Source organism: Crocodylus siamensis, chromosome 8 (genome assembly GCF_052110815.1).
Source record: "Crocodylus siamensis isolate JL-2025a chromosome 8, ASM5211081v1, whole genome shotgun sequence".
NCBI classification, from domain to species: domain Eukaryota; kingdom Metazoa; phylum Chordata; order Crocodylia; family Crocodylidae; genus Crocodylus; species Crocodylus siamensis.
The window spans coordinates 56467024-56487535 of NC_143402.1; the positions used below are offsets into that span (position 1 = coordinate 56467024).

A 20512-nucleotide genomic window follows, 5' to 3' on the forward strand; every position below is an offset into this window, starting at 1 on the left:
GGGGGCTGGGTGGGAGGGCTGACCCGGTCCCTGCTCAGGAAAATGAAGGCAAAGAAGTTGTTAAATAGGTTAGCTTTGTCATCTGGTGTGACAACCAGATTTCCTAGCGTGTCTTGCAGGGGCCCTTTACCCGGTACCTTCTTTTTGCCCCCTATGTATTTAAAAAAGGACTTGTTGTCCTTGATCCAGGAAGCTAGTCCCAGTCTCATCTCCACCTTGGCTTCCCTGACTGCCCCCCTGCAGCCCCAGGCAACCGCAGTACAGTCCTCCCTAGTGATGGCCCCTCCCTGCCATTGGGTGTACGCCTCCCCTTTAGCTAGGAGACATTCCTGGATGCTTTTGGTGAGCCACAGGGGGTTTGCGCCCTCCTGCCCCCTTTGATCCGTGTTGGGATTACCTCCCTTTCAGCTTGGAGGATCATCTCCTTAAGGAGCGACCACTCTTCTTAGACACCTGGCTCCCCTCCCCTCCAGGACCTCAGTGCTTCCCTGACTATTCTCCTTAGCTCATTGAAGTCCGCCCTCCTGAAATCTAGGGCTTCTGCCTTGCAGGCCTTTGCCACCTTGCACCTGGTTTCTTCCCCCACCCTGGAAAAGGTGGGCACTTGCAGGCATCCAGCCACCATTAGAGGAAGGATCCCACTTCCCCTTACACCACCACCCGCAGTACTGCCAGGCCCAACCACAGTGGTGCCCCACAGGCAACTGTCGTGCCAGGCTGTGGTGGGCAGGTGGCACTGGGGGTGGGGCTGAAATTCAGGCTTGAAGGGTGTCAGCATAGGGGCAGAAATGGGAAGGGTTGTCTTAGCTTCCCATCCACTGCCCCCTGGAGCTGGGATGCCTGGGTTCTCCCCCATATGCACACCATGGGTGGAGTCTAACAGAGGAGCCCAGCTCCTGGCTTCTCCCCCAACCCTGGAAAAGGAATTGGATCTCTTGGCTTGCAGTTGTGGCAGATCATGAGGCCAGATGTCTTCCTTTTCTCCCCATACCAGGACGGGGAGGGAGTCTGGTCCTGCGGAGGGATCTAGCCTTATGAAAAGGGGGTGCAGAGGCTGTGCCTTGTTCTCCAGTGAAAGAGAATTGAGAAGCTGCAGTAATACACAAGGGGCCTTGGGTAGGACAGGTCAAGTTCAGCACTAGGCCAGGACCCATAGAACATTATCAGAGGCATCGAGTTAGCTGGATTATATATCAATGTTAAAAAAAGACAAGGAGCTGGGCTGAAAAGAAGTTAAAAGCAGGTGTTTCATTAGTTTGGTAGCCATGATAATTAAATGAGCAGGTAGGAAAAATTAGGTGACAGACAGAGGGGGGAACAGGTAAACAACAAGTAGAGGTGTGAATGGATAGAGAACGGATTTAAATTAGATTAGATTAGAATAAACAAGTAGGTAGACAGAGGCAGGGATAAAGAATGGATGGATGGATGGTTTTGATGGATAGAGACAAAGGGGAAGTGGGGATTGATGGATGGAGACAGACAGACCTGGGGTGCAAGGACAGATGAATCCAGGCAAGCCTTGCTCCTGTCCCCACTGCCCACTGGGAGGCAACACCTGCCTGGGGAGGTCTGGGCAGCACCTGGTACACCCTGCTCTCAGCCTGGGGACAGGGGGTTGTGCACACCTGGTGTCTCAAATCCTGGCCTGAGGGAGGTTCTGGACAGCAACCAGTCATCCCCCCCAGTTCTGACCTGGGGGGTCTAGACAGCGCCCAGCGCCCCTTGATCCCAGCCTAAGATGGGTGGAGTGCAGGTGGGGCTGGGCTGAGCCAGGAATTGCCTCTCACTACTCCTCCCAGCATGCTGGTTCAGTTCCCATAATCACACCCCAGTTCAGGGCAGGGATCCTCCTCAAGGCTGCGTAACTGTAGCCCCAAGAACTGCTGGTGTCCACTCCTGCTCAGAGCAGCACAGGCCCCAAGCCAGCTTAAGGCCACTTGCTATCGCCAAGCAAAGCTGCTGGCAGCAGAAGCTGAAAGTGTGTCCAGGCCCATGAGGAGATCATGGTCAGACAGAGAAAGGGTACTCAGGAAGGCCTGCCAGGCCAGGGGCACAGAGGCAGGCAGGACTAGGAGAGAAATATCCCTAGTAGGAACTGCGCAAAATGAATATGGAGCCATGGCACAAACCCTGGGAGCATAAGGAAGAGGCAAATCCCAACTAGCAAATGGGGCAGAACAAAGTAAGAGAACCCAGACATCTGGGCTCCCAGCAGTCCCCGCTTTCCCCCTCCAACTGCCCCATAGTCATACTCCGCTCCCCTGGAGAGGAGAGGAAGGGGAGCTTGGGGCTTGCCATGCTTTGTTAGGTGAGGCTGAAGGATCATCCTCTGTGCTGGGGGGTGGGGTGAACAGGTGTGTACATGTCCACATGTGTGGGTGCACGTGTGCAGTGTGAAAGCAAAGTGTGCAAGCAGCAGGTGCTCGGCAAGTGCACGGTCTTGTTTAGGAGGAGCTCAGTAGGGAGGGGCCCCTGTGTGTAGACACATATCTGCACGCAGCTGTGTAGGGAAAGCAAAGCGAGCTCACAAGGTACCATGTGTGTGTATGCGCGCGCACGTGGGCACTCATGCATATGTGGTATACACACACAAATGTGCGAGCACATGCAGCCGCATGCTTACATGTGTGTGCACAGGCATGTGTATCTAGGGAAACTCAGTAGATAGAAGGCACTAAGAGCATACGCGTGTCTGTCCACATCTGTGCATGTATGTGCTCCCATACGCATGCGCTTGCATGTGTGCATACAGGTGAGACAGCTCTCTGGCACAGATGCACAAGAGCCAAAGAACCCAGAGGACTCCTCCAGCACAGAGCTGGGAGGTAAGTGGGGCCCATGGTAGGAGTGCCCTAGTTAACAGCAGGAGGCAGCTATGTGTGTATCTGCACATCTCTGCCCCACCTGGTTGCTTGCCAAGTGCTCCCCACCCCAGCCAGGGGTTCCATCCATGGGCCTCCCCACTCTGTCAGCTCTCCCTCCACCCTGGCCCCATCTCACCCCCCCCCCCGCCCCCAGCAGCCATCCACCAGCTGCAGGGAACAGTGCTTGCCATCCTCCCCCACAACTGGCCTGAGACCAGGGTTGTGGGGAGGGGAAAGTCACTATAGGCAGCTGGACCCCCAGTACTGTCCCACAAGTTATTGGGGGCAGGGGAACAGAGGACATGGAGGCCTTGCAGAGGTGGAGGGGGGTTTGTGGAAGTCCCCAGGCAGGGGGACTTCCCGTAAGACAAGGGCCTACTTTTTGCATAGCACTGATACCTCCCCCACTTTCTTTCACAGGCTAGCTCCTGCAAGCAGCTATGCCCAGCCCTACCTGCTCCCCTGGCCCAGGGCTGTTCTACCAAGGATGCCAGTGGCTGCAGTAGGAGACTTCCTCACCTGCTGGCAGCCCCTCTTCTTCCTCCTTCTGGATGCCTGGGGTGCCCACCAGGTGATACCTCAGGCCAACTCTTTCCTGGGCCTGGCCATGCTCAATTCCATGATGAACCTGCCTGTTGACATGCACCCATAGGCAGTGGAAGGCCTGGGCTAATGGGGCTCAGCCCCCTCAAGCATGAGGCAGCGGGTAGGGCCGCAAAGAAACCTGGCCATGGGCTCCAGGTGGCTGCGACAAGAATGCAGAGGGGTGCGCACGCAGGCAGGATTGCAGCCCGGCCTCCAGATGACGGCTGTCCAGCACAGCAGGCAAGTATCAGTATGTCTGTTCTGTGAAGGGGAAGGAGTGTCGGGGGAGCAGATTGAGGCCCCCACATTGAAGGAGGGAGTGGGACAGAGGCAGGGGCTGGGGTGAATGGGGCCCCAGCTGAGCCAGGTGGTAGGACAATTGGAGCCCAGATGGTTTGTCTAGGGGTGCAGGGGGACTCCTGCCACTGTGCGAACCATGTGCCCCCCTGAGACCTGTGTGCAGGGCAGAGGTGGCTGCCACTGTGCACTGGACTCTGTGTGCCACTGCCATTGCCTCGGAAGCGGCACAACATCATGTGTCCAGCTGCCGCTAGACCGCACTGTACCCCCTCCCCGCCTCGTGGCAGGACACACATGGCATTGCACAGCTCGAGGCAGCTGCAGCAGCATGCAAAGCCCAGCGCACAGCAGCACCAGCAGCCACCTCTGCTGCACACATAGATTGGGGGGGCACACATAGATTGGGGGGGGTCCCTCCCCCAGGATGCACACAGAAGCAGGAGCGCCCCCCCCCCCATACACTCCTAGACAAGCCACCCAGGCTCTGACTTGTCCCACCACCCAGCCTGGCCTGGCCCCCATTCACCCATCCCTGCCCCTGCCCTACACCCTCCCTCATCACAGGGGCCTCCATGTGCCCCCCCCACCCCCCATGGCCCTTTCCCCACAGACTTACCTGATGGGCAGGGGGAGGAAGGGTGCACGCATGCACGTGCTCAGCCCCCCCAAATAACTTTTTTCTCCCTCCACCTATGCATGCACCAATGGGGACCCCAGGGCTGGGGGGACAGTGCCAGGTGTTCACTGCTGTCCTTCAGGAGATGGCGGGGAGGAGGGGGCACGAGGAGGGGAAGAAGGGAGGCCTGCAGGGCCATGGCCCAGAAGCAGTTGGGGTTGGTAACCCAGCCGTGACCCCTCCCCAAACCCTGATCTGCCCCAGCCACGTCATCAAACCTGTTGGGAATGGCAGGAGCCCCTCATCCTCACCAGCCCAAGGCAGACTGAATCCCTGTCCGCCCCATCCCTAAACCTGCCTGATGCATGGAGCTGTCTCCAACCTTTTTCTTTAACTGTAGCCAGTTTGTAAAATAGGAGCCTCCTTCCAGCCTCCTGCCCCTGCCCCCACCTCCAGTTCCAGCTCCTTCCTGCCCCCCTACCCCAGCCTTAACCCATTCCCTGCTAGGCATGGCAGGTAGCAATGAAGGGGGAATCACACTGTGGGGAATGGGGAACAGGGAACAAGGAATGACATGGAGCCTGCAGGAACCATCCAGCTGTGAGTGAGATGAGTGTTGCCAGCATAGGCAGAGGGAGAAAAAATTGAGGGGGGCTGTTGAGTATGTGCACCCCCACCCCCCAGGTGGGAAAGTCTGAAGGGCCGGGGGGAATGGAGTGGGCCTGGCACTAGGCAGGGATCAAGAGGGAGCAGAGCCAGGACTGGGATTGGGACCAGGACCAGGACCCAGACCCACTGCGCCCATGCAGCCGCCACTTCCACCACACCTGCAGTTCTTGCCCAGCACTGGCACCCCACAGTCCCACACCGGCCCTGGCCCAACACTACCTGGGTGGCCTAGAGCAGGGCCAGACCTGGCCACGCTGCCATGCAAGAGCAGAGCACCCAGGACCCTCACTCCCACCCCGAGTCATTGTTGCTCTCTGGGGGGTCCGAGAAGGGGGTGGCAGCTCCCACCACTGCACACATGCCGGGAGGCATAGACAGCACATGCCCCTAGATCTGCATGGGGGGGGGGGCGGGGCAGGGCAGGGCAGGGCAGGGCAGAATGCCTCCACAGGCTGGGATGGAGGCTGCGCTGGGCTCTTCCCAGCCTAGTCCCCCTCCTTGCTGGGAACAACCCAGTGCAGCTGTCAGCCCCACCCCGCAGCCTGCCCTGCCCCACGCAGATCCAGGGGCATGTGCCCCCTATGCCTCCCAGGGTATGGGCAGCAGCAGGAGTTGCGCTTCCTGGACAGAGTCATTTCACAGCTCAGTCCCATGCCTGCCAGCTGTGCAGTACCTGCCTCTCCCATAGCTTTTACTACCTATGGATGCTAGGTCTTAGCCTCTCACCGCTGGGGTCTGGGACTGCTCTGGCCTGGATGGGGGAGTCAAAGGGGCTCAGACCCAACTGTAACCACCCCTGCCCTAAACCCAAGGCTCATCTGACCCTGGGCTGTGACCTGTTCTGCCCCCTTAGGACATGAGATGGGGAACTGTCCCTTCTACAAAAACCCAGTACCCTGAACACTGACCCCAGCCCCAGATAAGCCAGGAGCTCTGACCTCATACAGAACTCACAAGCCCCACCCCTGAGAACATGACCCCTGACCCCACACAGGCCTCCCAGCCCCGGCCCTACCCTTGTAGGGTTACACCCAGCCCCCTCCTTCTGACACCCCTGACCTTTGAACCCTAGCTACCCTCCCAGCTGCACTGCACTTTAACCTTCAACCCTTTCACGCCTCAACGAACCTATCAGGGACACCCCCAGTGACCTACAACCCTTGAGCTTTAAGCATCACCCTCGAACCCCATTTCAAACCCCACCTCCTCTGACCCAGCAAAGACCCCTCCCGCCCCTCATTTAACCCCTTGACCCAGACTCTCGGCCCCGCCCACCCCCGGGCCCAGCCAATTTGCGGCCGCACAGGGCAGGACTAGTTCCGGCGCCAGGGTAGATACTTCCGTCCGGCGCGAGGCAGGTACTTCCGGGTGTGGCACCCTCAGTTAAGATGGCGGCAGCAGCGCCGGGCGCGGGGGGTCCCGCGGGCAGTGAGTGAGCGGCGCCGCCCCGCCCCCGCCATAGCCCGCCCAGGTGGGGGAGGGGCTGGGGAGGTAAGGGGAGGAGCTGCAGTGGTCTTTTGGGGGCTGGGGGTCATCGGGGATCTTTGTGGGGGAGGGGCGTTGGAAGGATTCACAGGGGTGGGAGTGGGGAGAGGCTTTGGGGGAGTTTCTTGGCGGCGCTATTAAGGGGAATCTATGGGGGGAGGAGCTAGGGAGGGGCTTTTGCGGGCTAAGGGATTCGTACAGGGTGAGGGAGGGGCTGGGGATAGTGGATGGGGGGGCCAGGGGCTGGAGGAATTGGCCTGTACCACAGCGATGGGGTGGGGAGCAGGGCTGGGACAATGAAGGAGGTCTGGGGGGGAGTGGCTGGGAGCTTCAAGGGGTGGGAAGCAGCCAGTGGAGATCAAGGGGCTCTCAAGGTGGGTCCACAGGGGGATGTGGTGGGTTAGGCCCCCCCCCCCACAACCCACCCCCCTCCTCTCCTTGCAGCTGCCCCACCCCCTGGCAATGCGGCTGCCCTCCTGCCCCGTGGCTCCCCCCATGCATTCGGTGTCACCAGCCGCAGCACAGTATGGGAGCCCAGAGGAGCGTGGTGCTCCCCGGGCTGGGGGCACCCGGGTGGGCTGTGCGGAGGGTGGGGAGCCAGACGAGGTAGATCGCCTCAAGGGCCGGCTGCTCTCCGCTTGGAACAATGTCAAGTATGGTAAGTGTCAGGGGGGCAGGGGGTCCCTGGCACCAGGAGTTCCAGTTCATGGTCCCCTCTGCCCCTCAGGCTGGACAGTGAAGACCAAGACCCACTTCAGCAAGCACTCGCCTGTGTACATCTTTGGCCGTGACTATCATTTGGACACTGAGGGTGAGCCCTGGGGATTGCTATGAGAGGGAACAACTGGGGGCCCCCCAGCCATGGGAGACCTGGGGTACCAGGAGGTGATGGTGGGGAGTGGGGACTCCCTGGGAGGTGATGGCAGGGAGATAGGATCCTAGGAAGTGACAGGGGCAAGAGAAGGCAGGTTCCCCTTGGAAGCTGATGAGAAGGGAGCTGGGGACCCTTGGGAGGTGACTGGGGTGGGGTAAAGGACTGCCTCAGAAGTGGGGATGGTCCCCCTAAGAAGTGATGTGGGGAGGGAGGTCCTGTTGGAGGTGATAGTGGGGAGGAGATGACTGCTGCCCCCCCCCCAGCAGGTGCCTGGAGAGGGGGGTATGCTCCCCCACCCCTCCTGACAGGGCCTCTGCACTGCCCGGCAGAGGCAGTGGAGCGCTTTCAGATGGACTTTGCCTCGCGCCTGTGGCTCACCTACCGCCGTGACTTCCCTCCTTTGGGCGGCGGGCTGTGGAGCACGGACTGCGGCTGGGGCTGTATGCTGCGTAGTGCCCAGATGCTGCTGGCCCAAGGGCTGCTGCTCCACATCCTTGGCCGAGGTGAGGGGACACCAGAACTGGCCTTTTTTCCCCACCCCTTTGGGGCCTTGCCCAGGAGTGGCTAAAAACCCAAGCGTCCTGACTCTGGGAGCTCTAACAGGGCTCCTCTTGCCTTCCCCAGACTGGACCTGGCCAGATGCCCCGTTCAGTGCCAGCCTGGCAGAGTTGGAGCCAGGGAAGCTTGCGGCACCTGAGCAAGGCTGGCACCTTTGGCCTTCCCCTGCTGTGCCCGGCCTTAGCCCCCAGCAGCAGAAGGAAGAACAGCAGCACCGCACCCTGGTCTCCTGGTTTGCTGACCACCCGTGTGCCCCATTTGGCATCCACCGCCTGGTGGAGCTGGGTCGCAGCTCTGGGAAGAAGGCTGGGGACTGGTATGGCCCCTCCATTGCCGCCCACATCCTCAGGTAAGTCTAAGTGAGAGGGAATGTGGGGGGGAATCTCAAGCCTCTAACTGCACTCCCCAATCCCTAGGAGAGCTGTGGAGAGCAGCCCTGGGACTAGCCGCTTGTCCATCTATGTGTCTCAAGACTGCACGGGTGAGTGGCACACCCCCAGCAGGGGATGGGGGAGGTGAGGCCAGCACCCCAGGCTTCCTAAATGCCTTTGCCCTCCTGCAGTGTACAAGGGGGATGTGGCTGGCCTCCTGCGTGGAGGGGCAGCTGGTGCTGTCATCGTGCTGGTGCCCATGCGTCTTGGGGGAGAGACCCTGAACCCTGTTTATGTAAACTGTGTGAAGGTATGTTGTGGAAGCAGGTCCCAAAGGTTGGGGGAACAGCCAGACATCAGGGATAAGGTCAGGAGTTGAACTGGGGAATGTACCAGCCCTGGGTCAAAACATAGTCTTGATGTGGCTCTCATGCCCCAGCAACCAGCTCCCAGCAGGGTAGTGGGCTGGGACCAGGGCCAGGCCTGGGAGGGATTCAGGGCTGTGTTTAAGATAAGTGGAGCCTGTTCCCTACTTTTGTGCTATGTCCCCAGGAGCTGCTGAAGCTGAAGGCCTGCGTGGGCATCATTGGAGGGCGGCCCAGGCACTCGCTTTACTTTGTTGGCTTCCAAGGTAAGGAAAACCCTTCCAGGGGGGTAGGGGGTCTCAGAGGTATCTGGACTGTCCCCCCCCTACAGTGCGCTATACCTGGTGCCGTGGAAGTAACAACCAGGGTTATTTGAGTGGGGGTGGAAATTGGTGGTCTCTGCCCTGCCTTCCAGATGACTACCTGCTGTACCTGGACCCCCACTACTGCCAGCCCTCTGTGGACACCAGTCAAGAGTGCTTCCCACTGGAGGTGTGTATGTCTCTGCGCCCTCCCCAGCTCCAGACCCTGCCCTTCCCCCACCCAACCCTCACCTTGCCCCTTTTTCTCCCTCTCCCCCAGTCCTACCACTGCGGCTCCCCCCGGAAGATGGCATTCACCAAGATGGACCCTAGTTGCACCATTGGCTTCTATGCCCAGGCCGGGCAGGATCTGGATACACTCTGTGCCCAGCTAGCCCAGGTGAGGGGGCCTTGAGTGTCTTCCGCACCCCACTACCTCAAGACCCCTTTTCACCTTCTGGGAATGGTTGCCCCCTCTCTAATCCTGCTTCCACCCCCCTTCAGGTGTTAAAGGCTGCTTCTACCAAGGACAAGTACCCCATGTTCTCTGTGGTGGAGGGCCGGGCCCAGGACTATGGGCTGGAGGAGCTGTGCTCCCGCCTGGCCCCACTCCCTGCCCTGCGTCCTGGGAGGCGTAGCAAGGGGAAGAAGCCAGAGGCTGATGACTTTGTCTTCTTGTGACCTGGCTTGGTATCCCCCAACACCCTACTGGCTGCCAGAAAGAGCCAGGGGAGTGTGGAGGGTGGTCTGTGGACATAACTCACACTGGAAATGTACAGATTCTGGCGCAGGTCTCTTACTCCTCAGGGTTGAGCTGGTGCTGCTGCCCCCCAGTGCTGGGGGGCTGGAACTGCTCTCAAGGCGGGGTGGGGAGAGGGAGGGAGCAGGGCAATAGAAGACTACAGGGACCATGGTGAAAGTGATGCCTTTCCCATTTCCATGACATTACTGCCGATGGGGTGGGGGGTGTATCAGGGTATGCTTCATGCTGTGGGGGCTGTCTGGGGTTATTTATTGTCTGTCTCACCCCACCTCCCCACCAGCCGTGATTTGCCCTTGGAATTAAAGGCTAATGTGGGTAAGGACCAGGCACCTTCTCTGGGGCATGGGGTGGAAGCCAGGGCAAGACTCACAGCTTCTGCTACAGCTGTAGGTTGAAGGTTATGGGGGGTCTGTACCTGCATGATGCCTCCACCCAGGAGGGGGGTGGATATGGCTCCACACACATTGGGGCTGGAGGCAGTATTAAGGCAGACATCAGAACCCTGGGAGCTGTGACTCCTAGGCCCCTCCCTATGCTTCTAAGTAATGGGAGAGTTCAAAACCAGGCTGAAGGTGGCAGGACCCCCACCAACTACCCCAGGGGGGGTTAGTGCTACCTCAAGCCTGAATTCCTGGCTGTGGGTCTTAGCTAGATCTAGAAAGTGGGTAAAGGCCTGGTGGCCCTTGCTGGACAGAGCAGAGGCATTAACTGCAGTGAAATGCCCCAGGCTTTTATTAAATAAACCAAGACCCTGTCCCCCACTGGGAATGGGAGACATGAGTGCTGCTGCTGCTGGCTGGAGAGGGACCCATGTGTCTGGGTCACTGCCATCAGCAAAAAGCAGCTGAATACAACCCCCCCCCCCACCCCAAACTCCCAAGATTCAGGCAATGCCCTCCCCCCCCGCAGGGAGGGATCAGGCCTTGGCAGCAGGACTCGGGCATCCAGGCTTCTTCCCTTTCCTTTTGTCCCGCAACAGCTGGCGGTAGTGGAGGCGCCGAGGGTTGAGGCCAAAAGCTTGCAGGCGCTGGCCACTGAACTGGTGCCCCCCCAAGCATACAGGGCCCCAGCGGGACCCCCGTCGACCCCCACGTAGCCTCTTGTTGACCCTTGGCTTGGCTGAACTGGAGGTGGTAGCCACAGGCATCTGAAGCCCCATCTCAGCCTCAGCATCATCCTCTTCTTCCCTGGGCCTCATCTCAGCCCCTGGCACTGCTGAGGTATGCAGCTTATCCCGGCGTTTCTTCCCCAGTTTGGGACATGGCATAGATCCCAGCTCTGGTGCCTCTTCCTGGCTGTGTGGAGTGGGGTGAGAATCTCAGCAGCAGACCCTTCTAGGACCACCCCCTCACCCCAGGCCCAGCTGCCCCCAGCAAGAAACTGAGAGGATGGGCTGGACAAAATCATAGGACCCAGGAGCCCAGAGTTGGAGGCAGGGGAGTGTAGCCAGCTCATGTCCCTCCAGAGAACCCAGGAGGTCAGGGCTGGCAAGGCAGGGTGGCAATCCAGAGGGGAACCTGCTGCTCCCCAACTTCCAGGCCTCACGCAGCCTGACAACCCTTGGCAAGGAACACAGGTGCTAGGAATGGAGGGAGTGAGTAAGAGCGCAGAGTGGCCTTCCTGGAGCATGCCCCCGCAAGCAGGGAACCCAGACCCAGGAGACTGCTAGGGGTAAGTATGGAGGCAGGGAGGAATTTCCTTTTCACTTCACCCAGCCTTCCCCAGCCCTAGTGTACTGCCAGGCAACCCAGGAGTTTGGGACTGGGAAAGCCACAGAGAACCCAGGAGAAGAGGTGAACCCCCAGACTCCATTGTCCCTCTAGGGAACCCAGGAGTCCTGCCCCACCCCATACCTGGCAGAGAGAGAGGACAGGACCTGCTGCTTCCTGCGGAGGTCTTGGGCTTTGCGGCTGTAGGCAGCCTGATCCTGCAGCTCCTCCTTCTCGGACCTGCCAGGGATAGGGGAGCAGATGCTCAGCAGGGAGGGGGGCCCAGGGGCTGTGCGCCATGCCCCAACCCTGCTGAGGGGACAGCTCAGGACAGAGGGGCACTCCCAGAGAAGAAACAGGCAGGCAGCAAATCCCCAGGTAGGTGAGGAACAAAGGCTTCTGGCTCCAAGTCAGGAAGGAAACCCAGCTTTCTGGCCCCCAACTCCTTCCCAGGCTGAAGTATAGATCCCAGGTGTCTAGGCCACAGGACACTGTCCCCCTGCACTGCACTCGTCACAAGATGGAGAAGAACCCAGGGGTCCAGGCCCTGCTCCTCACCGGTACATGCAGGTCTTGCGTAGGGAGCACCAGCGGTTCAGCTCCTTATCATCCGCTGCCAGGACCTGAGATTTTTGGGGGGGGGGGGTCAGCCATGAGCACAGAGCAGTGGTACCCACCCTCAATACCCTTCCCAGAGCTGGGATAAAACCCAGGCAACCTGCATCTGCCTCCCCTTCCCCTCAGGGGAATGCAGGCTCCCAGCTGCTCCAGGTCTCGCCCCCCCAGACCCTGCACCAACCCAAGAAGAAACCCAGGTGTCCAGGTTCTCACCCATGCCCAAAGACCCGCTTCCCCTCCCAGAGCTAGGGGAGAACCCAGGCTCCCACTCCCCACCCTGCTCTCCCCTCTGAGCAGAGGAAGAACCCAGGTGTCCAGGCTCTTAGCTGCCCCCACTCTTAAACCCCCCAGACCCTGCCCTAAACCAGAAGAGAATCCAGGCCCCTAGGCCCTTACCCTCCCCCAACCCTACTCATTTCCCAGAGTAGGAAAAGAACCCCTGCTCTGACCCCCCAGCCCCTTCCCCTCCCCGAGCTGGAAAGAACCCAGGCAGCCAGCGCACCTCCTCAGTGGTGAGGCCGAAGTCGCAGGGTATGACACTACGGTACTTGAAGCGACAGGGTAGGTCCCCGATCAAGTCCTCATAGTCCAGCCTGTAATACTCATCCAGATACTGCTCAAAGGTGCCAACCCCTGGGGGGAGAGGAAGAGTCAGCACCAACTCCCATCCCTATGGTGCCTGCCAAAGAGGGGACCCAAGCAGCTGGGCTCCCAGCCCCCACCCTGCACTGGGGAGGAAACCCAGGTGACCAGGCTCTCAAATCCCCTGCTCTTAAGCCAGGCTCCCAGGCCCTCTGCTCTTACCCATTAACCCACCCCCCCACTCCCCATCCAGAGCCAAGATAGCACCCAGGCTTTTGGGCTCCCAGGGCCTCCTGCTCCAACCGCTGGACCCTGCACCCCACCCAAAGAAAACCCAGGCATCTAGGCTCCCATTCTGTCCCCTGGCAGGGGAGGGGGCTTACCAGGGTCAAAGGTCGGCTTGTCCTGCTCCAGAGCCTTGGCGAGTCGGCTCTTCCTTCTTTGCTTGCCCATTAGTGGAGGTCGCTGCATGTGCGGGGTGGGGGTGGCTGTACAGGGGTCATAGTCAGCATCCATCTGTGGGGGGTAGGAACCAAAAGCACCATCACTCCCTATTCCAATCTTGGGACCAGGAGAACCCAAGCATCTGGCTCCAAAGCACTGGACCCAGAAAGACCACCCAGGCATCCCCAGACTCCCTTTACTTTCACCATCCAACCCCCTCAAAAACCCAGGCATCCAGGCTACCAGCCCCCTGCTCTCACCCCCCCCACACCCCCATCCCCTCCCCCAAAGAACCCAAGTGTCTGGGCTCCCAGGGACGTACATTGAAGTTGGGGTCCTCGCAATGGGGCTCGCTGCTGCCCCCTTCTGGCCCCTTGCTCCCCACCACACCAGCCCAGTTATCCCAGTTCCAGGCATCTGCAGAGAGAGAGGACAAAGCCAGGTCTGTGGTACTGGTTATACTGGGATCTTCAGCTCTGGGCTGGAATGCAACAGCCACTTACAACAGCACCAAGCTTATTGGAGAGGCCAGGAAGGGCCCCCCACCCAAAGTACTCATTTGCATGCACCTGTCAGAGGAGGTTACCCTAGCACAGGGCAATGGGGTCAGCCCCTCCCATCACACAAGGGCTGGCTCACACAAGGATGTGTTGCACAAGGGCTCAGGCACTCCTTTGTGCATCGCATGAGGGCTTGCATGAGGCCATGTTGCACAAGCTCATTTCCCCAGGCACCTACCATCCACCCCATCTTCCTCCTCAAACTGCGGCTTCTCCTCTTCAGCAGCCCCATAGAACTCTGCCCCAAAGAATGCCTGGGAGAGAAGGGAGCATGAGGGGCTGGGCTTAGCTTAGCATGGGAGGGAATCCAGGCATTCAGGCTTCCCACCACCTCCTCCAGCCCACCAGCCCCAGGGGCAGAACCCAGGCATCCAGGCTCCCAGGCCCCCCCACTCTAACCCACTGGACCCAGCGGTAGAACCCAGGTGTCCAGGTCCCCCCTGCTCCAACCCACCAACCCCAGCCATCTGGGGCTCCCCTGCCTGAATCCATAGAGCCCAGATGCCCAGCCCCCACCCCGCCAGGGAAAAACCCAGGCATCCAGGACAGAACCAGCCCCCCAGGGGAAGAATCCAGGTGTCCAGAGCCAAGGACTGGCCTCCATGAGCTGGTCATGCTGGGCAGAGTCGAAGTCACCCTCAAGATGGGCAGGATGAAAGGGGACGGGGGCCCCACCCGCTGCCTCCTGCAGCTGTGCCAGCTGGGCTGCCACCTCCTGCCGCCGCAGCCGCTTCAGGTGCTTCAGCTCCTCCTGTCGCTGTGCCCGCTCCTGGAAGACACACAAATATCATCACGGATTGCACCTGCCAGTAATTCCCCCACCCCACAGGCCCACCCAGAGCTGACCACAGGTCCCAGGTGGCCCAGAACCTAGATGCCAGTTCCTGTTTAGTCCGATTGGACCATATCCCTGCCCGAGAATCCAGGTGTCTGGGCTCCCAGACCCCCTGCTCTCACCCACCAGTCTCCACCCCCACTCTGAAAGAACCCAGGCATCTGGGCTCCCAATCCCACACCCCTGCTCTAACCCCTACAACCCCCATTCCCCTCCCAGAGCAGAAAACCCAGGTGTCTGGGCCTGCAGCACTGCACAGGAGAGAGAATCCACGTGTCCCAGGTCTCATCCCTGCTCTGCACTCCGAGACCCCATTCTCCACCAAAGAACCCAGGCATCTGGGTCTCCCAAACCTCCCACTAAGCCCTGTAGTCTTGTCCTCCCCCCAGATCCATGAGAGAACTCAGGAATCCAGGCTCTCACCTTCTTCTTCCTCTCCTGCCGTAGCTCCCTCTTCTCCTTGCGCCGTTCATCCTTCCTGCGCACTGAGGTAGCAATGGTCCGGGGGTATGTGCGTACCTTGGAGAGGAGGAGGAGGGCCAGTCAGATCTGACACTACCCCAAACACAGGCATCCAGGCCCCCCAAATATAGGGCGACATCCCAAAGACCCAGGTGTCCGAGACTCCAAGCACAGGGCACAGCAGCAGTGGAACCCAGGCATCCTGCTCCCTCCAATACAGGGCACAATGTTGGAAGGACCCAGCCATCTGGGCCCCACACTGCCACACAACCGTGGTGTCCACCATGACACCATGCCCTATCTGCCCTGGAGATGCTAGGTTTTATCCTGCCCCACCCCCTCCCTACGGACTGTGGGTGGGGATCCAGGGAGGTTTGAGGGTCATGAAGGGAATCTGGGTGTCCCAGGGGGTCTGGGGTGGCTGCAGGGAGCCCTAAGCCCTCTGTTCACCTGCTGGCTGTCAGGCTCCTCAAAGCGGAAGTTGTGGCGGCGCTCAAAGTCATCCTGCCGCTGCAGGAACAGCTCCCCCTCGTCTGATGAGTCGGCCAGGCCCAGTCCCAGGGGATAACCAGGGCCCCTGGGATGGAGAGGGGGCACATCAGGAGACACCAGCCCCAACCCTCTTCCCTTACCTTCCCTCCCCAGAACCCTTGTGAAGAAGCAACCTGGATCATGGAGGACCCAGCACAGCCAGAGCTCCTACCCCACCCCAGAGCTAGGCATGACTGACAAGCCCCTCCGCAGGGAGAGACTCCACATCCAGGGGGTAGACAGGTTACACTAAGCATGAGGAGGGGTAGGATTGTGGATGTGTGACCGTTACGTGGCCACGTTATTGCCTGGATCTGTTAACAGTTTCTTTGGGTGGGTTTTGTTTTTCCCGCCCACCCCTGAATGGGAGGGTTGATTCACCCGTGATTTCTGTTTGCCTGTGGATTGAGCTGCTCCATGACAGGTAAATCCAGCAGAGTGGCTCCCCCTCCCCAACAGAGACCCCAGGCTTCAGTGTGTGCTTTAATGTCAGTGCACATTGATGATGAGTGAGAAAGCAGAGTTTGGGAAGGATGGAAGGGTAGGTGGGTGATTCTGCACCTGTGATTGCCTCCCGAGAAGCCGTACATGAGAACCAATGTACTGATCCCCCTTCCAGGCACCCCGCCCCCCCGCATCACATGAGAATCCAGATCATTTCCAGGAAGAGTTAAAGAACTCAGGCTCCTTTGCATGAGCGTGGCAGCACGTGGCTGGGTTGGGAGCAGTCCACCCAATAAGGAGGTACTGCTCAGATCTCGGAGGGCTCAGACTCAAGCTCTGATTCCTGGAAGGGGGGAGGAAGCTAGGGGTGCAAAGGAAAGATGTCTGATGTCTTGTGTCACGAAAAGTCATATTTTGTGCTCATTAGAACCCGTGGGTTCTAACCCCCTGAAACTGAGCACCCCAGCTGGCCCTGCATCAACCAACAAGGTGAGTCCTTGGGCTGGCTGGAGGGGGGAGCTGCAGCCAGTTGCTCTGCTACCCCAATCCTGAGCCCCCTGGACCAACCCACCCCACCCAAGCAGAGTCCCCCAGAGCATCAATGAAGCCAGTTTTACCAGGCCTCAGCCCTGTGCCCCGCCTTCAAGACTTACCGGCCTTCTTCGTCCTCCTCATTTTCATCCTCCTCCTCCTCATGGTAGCGCCGGTTGAGGACGTAATCCCGTAAGAACCGCTCCCCAGGCTCCAGTGCTGGGTCACTCCAGAAGGCCTTCAGCGGGGCCTGGGTGTGAGGAAGAAGAGGTCATTCCCCCAGAGCTGGTGCACTGGTGATGCAAGTTGTATTCAGGTCTCGGCCCAGCTCCAGGCATTCCTCCCTCACCTCAGCCAGAAGGATTTGTTGTCAAGGAGGGCACATCCCCCATTCAGGCTGGGCTGGGGGCTCTGAGGGGCCCAGATGGGAGTGGCAGAGAGGAGAAAGAGGGGTGGAAGGGAACCCTGTCAAGGCCTTGTCTACCCATGATTGGACCCCCCCACCCAGACTCCACAAGGGGGGCACAGAGCTGCCCACATTCAGGCACCACCCCCACCAGGCCCTGAGCTGGGGCACTAGTGAACTGAGTTCTTTCCAGCCTCAGCCCAGCCCCATGCACCAACCCCTTCCTACATCCTCAGTCAGCAAAAGCAAGTGGGGGCATATGGGCTCTGGGCTGGAGGCCCTGGCTTACCAGGTCCTGGAGATGCTGGTCTGGGATCTCCGTCTGTCCCTTCAGCCAGGTGATGTAGTCATGCTCCTCACGGGCCTGGGGAGGAGGCAATGGTAGGAGAGAACCCCCATCAGGGCCTCATTTGCCCAGAGCTGCCCCCCCCATAGGCCCTACAAGAGAAGCATAGAGTTGCTCCCCATCCAAAAGGCCAAACACCCCCTCCCCAAGGGTCCCCAGCCCTCACCTTCTCCTCGGTGGTTCGGGGGCGGTGGCACAGCAGGGCCGAGCTGCCCTCACCCTCTTCCTCCTCGCTGTCGGCCACGAAGGGCCGGAAGCTGCAGGACAGAGACGGGATGCAGCACAGAAAGGAAAGGGGAGCAAATACAGGGTCCCCCCCAGGGAACCCAGGCAGCCCTGGTGGCCCCAACCCTGCTCCCCTCAGTGGGTTCTGAGAGTGTCTAGCCTGGCCCAGCCCCACCACCCAAGGCTGGGACCCTCCCCAACTAAGCCTCACCTGCCCCTTCCCCCGCAGTCCAGATGCTGAGGGGCCCAATACTCAGCCCTGCTTGATTTCCCTCCCTCACCTTTCCTTGATTTCCTGCAGCTCCTCCATGTACGTCTTGGAGGCAGCTCTCTGCATGGGGGAAACAAAAGAGGAAGGGGGTCAACTCAGCCCCTGACTCCATGGACCCCCTCCCCCCCCCAGAATGCAGCTGCTTCTAGGGTGGAGCCAGGACCCCCGAGGCGCATCCCCACCTTCCTCCTCTGGGCTGTGGGCTCCTCATGTTCCTCATCCTCTTCATCCTCATATTTGCTGCAGGAGACAAAGAGGATCAGTTACCAGCCCCGGGGTCAGGGTGAAGATATTACACACACCCCCAGCAAAACCCCCCAGCTCCTTCCCTGCCACTCTCAGCCCCCATGGCAAAGTCCCCCGCCCAGGATGCCACAGCCCTACAAACCCTCCCCAGCTCCCTGCACCTCTTAACAGGAGGAGCCAATAGCCCTAGGGATGCCCCATGTCCCCCACCAGCTAGAGGACGCCCCCCCATCCTTACCCCTCCTTCTCCAGGATGACCTTCCGCTCATAGTCCTTGAGATACATCGGCTTCTCTTTCCTCTTCTGCGGCACCTCTTCCTCGCTCTCCGAGGAGGATTCTGGCACAGGATCAGAGCTAGATCAGTGCTGGAGGCTCCCTTCAAAGAAGGGGTGGTGCCGGGGCAGCGAGCATGGACCAAGTGATTCAAGTATCAGGCTCAGAGCAGGTGGGGGGTGCCCCAAAGCACTAGGCACCCCCCTGTTCCTGTGTTGCCCAGATGCTGGAAGGGGACATGCTGCTAGCAAGGCTCACCACCAGGGGGTTCTGGGGGTGAAATCAGGGCAGCTCTGTCAGCAGGACTGGGTGGCTGGGGGTAGAAGCTATCCCAGACACATCTGGCCAGGCACAGAGTCCCAAACCAGCACTAGAGCAAAGTTTGGGATAGAACCCACAAGTCCTGGGGCTCACGCTCCACCCCCACTCCCTCTGCCAATAATAAGACCCCACTCTCATCCTGGAGCTGGGACAGAACCCAAGTGTCTAGGCTCCCAGTCCCTGCTGTCTCTGGCTGGGGGCTGTAAATGCCTTGCTCAGATTCCCTGCAGGATAAGCCCAGGGGGCTGCAGAACAAAGCTGGTGCTGGGGGCAGCTACTATGACCCAGGGCAGGGAAATTGGGTCCTCAGGCCTGCACTACAGCTCTGGCAGAGATAAGGGCGATACCTTCCCGGCTGTAGAAGGTGGCATCAGCTTGGTAGATCTGCGGGTCTTTTGTCTTCAGTAGCGCCAGGGTGCGGTAGAAGTCCCGGTCCTGTCGGGGGTCCAGGTCCTGCTGACAACAGGGGCAGGGATGATTCCCAGCACCCTCTGACCTTTGCCCACCAGAGCCCCAGAGACCAAGTCCCTGCTCTATTCCCTGCTCTACAGCTACAAGCAAGGCAAAACTGAGGCACAGGAAAAAACTGACAAACAGCAAAAATGGAGTTGGCAAAAAATTCAGGAATCCAAGTTTGTAAATGCCTCCCCACTCCTGCCTCCCAAACTCAGCACAAGGAAAGAACCCAAACATTTGGGTTTTCAGTCCCCTGCCCTGTCCTGCTCCTCCAGGAGGCAGAGTCCAGTTGTGCAGGCCCCTGGCACCTCCTCCCCTCCCCCTCCCAGAATGAGAAGAGAACCCAAGCATGTAAGGAGGTAACCCAGGCGTCCTGGCTCCTAACCCCTGCTCCCCTCCCGGCTCAAAGCACTGGCAGAGAGCCCAGGTGTCCGAACCCAGCCACAGCCCATTCCTCACCACATCATCCCCACTTGAGTCTGACTCGGAGCTGGAGCTCTCGGGGTCTGTTCCATAGCGTGCCTGCACTGGGGACAGGGAGGAAGAGAGTCAAGGACCAAAAGCATCTCCCCCCCCTGCCCTCCTAGCCCCACCTCGCAGACCCCCCTGAGGTCCCCTCGGCCCCACACCTCCCACTTATTCCTAGCCCTGCCCCAGTTCAACCAGAACCCCCCAATCCCCATCCCGCCTAGCCCCACCCGCACATTTTAACCCCACCCCCAGGGTCCCCAGACTCGTCTAGCCCCACTCCTATCCCCCCCCTAGCCAAACCAGGGCCACACTAGCCCCGCCCCCGGGCTCACGCCGCTGCAGCTCCTCGCGCCGCCGGTACTGGCCGTAGTGCTCCGCGAAGGCCTCATTAACTCGCAGCGCCGGCGCCGGCATCTTCCCTCTCCCTGTGCACACGTGGGCGCCAGGCGCTTCCGGGTCAGCAGTCACGTAGGCTCACGTCAGCGGGCCAGGGGATGCGTCGCACTCCCCAAACAAGAGCGCGCTACCCCCCCCCCCCCCGCGGGAACCCCACCCCCCTACCTGGGCCCGGCTGGGCTAAGTGACGCGTCCCGGGACACGGCTCCGCCCTACGCAACTGCAGCCGCTTCCTGTCCCCCCCGGGGCAGCTGCGGGGGAGTACAGCTGGGTGCCCCACCCCAACCCCCCCGGCATTGCCCCATGCCGCTTCCTTCCGCCCTCCCTGCTGTATCATGGGCCACGCCCAGGGCGGGGCGGGGTGGCGAGAAAACTGGGGAGGGGGCTGGCCCCCAGGACCCCCAGCGGGGACGCACAGGCAGAAGAAGCGGGTAGGAGTCCTGGGGGGCGTGGCCAAATATCCGGCTTTAGGGCTGGAGGGAAGCGTGCCTAGGGGTAGAAGTGGGCCCGGACTACTGAGTTCAGAGCTCAGCGTGACGTCCGGCGGCGGGGAGCTTGTCGGTGCGGGAGTGGGTGGGGCACCCAGCTGGGAGAGGGACCGGAAGCTGCAAGCAGCTGAGCAGAGGTTG

The 20512-nt window shown here is 60.1% G+C and overlaps 2 protein-coding genes across 5 annotated transcripts; one reads left to right on the plus strand and one right to left on the minus strand.

Annotated features, from left to right (window-relative positions):
• The first annotated feature begins 6395 nt into the window (after nt 1–6395).
• On the plus strand, nt 6396–9770 carry ATG4D (autophagy related 4D cysteine peptidase). Of its 3 annotated transcripts, none has more exons than XM_090060316.1 (11): nt 6396–6528; nt 6967–7180; nt 7250–7333; nt 7663–7899; nt 8021–8303; nt 8371–8435; nt 8517–8635; nt 8878–8956; nt 9106–9182; nt 9273–9392; nt 9497–9770. In XM_090060316.1, exons 2-11 carry the CDS (start codon nt 6985–6987, stop codon nt 9671–9673), a joined length of 1437 nt encoding a protein of 478 aa, XP_089916442.1. In that variant the 5' UTR covers nt 6396–6528; nt 6967–6984; the 3' UTR covers nt 9674–9770. The 3 variants fall into 3 exon arrangements, with proteins under 3 accessions (XP_089916442.1, XP_089916444.1, XP_089916443.1); XM_090060318.1 differs by having other exon boundaries at nt 7726–7899; XM_090060317.1 differs by having other exon boundaries at nt 6396–6508.
• Nucleotides 9771–10617: 847 nt separating this feature from the next.
• KRI1 (KRI1 homolog) lies at nt 10618–20373 on the minus strand. Of its 2 annotated transcripts, none has more exons than XM_090060314.1 (20): nt 20049–20373; nt 19820–19936; nt 19476–19543; nt 18908–19016; nt 18204–18303; nt 17902–17959; nt 17730–17779; nt 17390–17480; nt 17167–17241; nt 16594–16721; nt 15416–15542; nt 14927–15022; nt 14267–14437; nt 13847–13922; nt 13431–13525; nt 13048–13180; nt 12585–12715; nt 12023–12087; nt 11609–11704; nt 10618–11050 (listed from the first exon to the last, which is right to left on the minus strand). In XM_090060314.1, the coding sequence occupies exons 1-20, from the start codon at nt 20218–20220 to the stop codon at nt 10672–10674; spliced, it is 2337 nt and encodes a 778-aa protein (XP_089916440.1). In that variant the 5' UTR covers nt 20221–20373; the 3' UTR covers nt 10618–10671. The 2 variants fall into 2 exon arrangements, with proteins under 2 accessions (XP_089916440.1, XP_089916441.1); XM_090060315.1 differs by having other exon boundaries at nt 10619–11050; nt 18908–19013.
• Between the last annotated feature and the right edge of the window lie 139 nt (nt 20374–20512).

Coding starts and splice junctions, on each gene's coding strand:
- KRI1 (XM_090060314.1), bottom strand. CDS start 20,220: ATGATACAGCAGGGAGGGCGGAAGGAAGCGGCATGGGGCAATGCCGGG. Junction 16,722..17,166: donor ACCAGCATCTCCAGGACCTG/GTAAGCCAGGGC, acceptor CCTCACACCCAG/GCCCCGCTGAAGGCCTTCTG. Junction 13,526..13,846: donor GGAGGAAGATGGGGTGGATG/GTAGGTGCCTGG, acceptor CTCTCTCTGCAG/ATGCCTGGAACTGGGATAAC.
- ATG4D (XM_090060316.1), top strand. CDS start 6,985: ATGCGGCTGCCCTCCTGCCCCGTGGCTCCCCCCATGCATTCGGTGTCA. Junction 7,181..7,249: donor TTGGAACAATGTCAAGTATG/GTAAGTGTCAGG, acceptor TCTGCCCCTCAG/GCTGGACAGTGAAGACCAAG. Junction 9,393..9,496: donor TCTGTGCCCAGCTAGCCCAG/GTGAGGGGGCCT, acceptor ACCCCCCTTCAG/GTGTTAAAGGCTGCTTCTAC.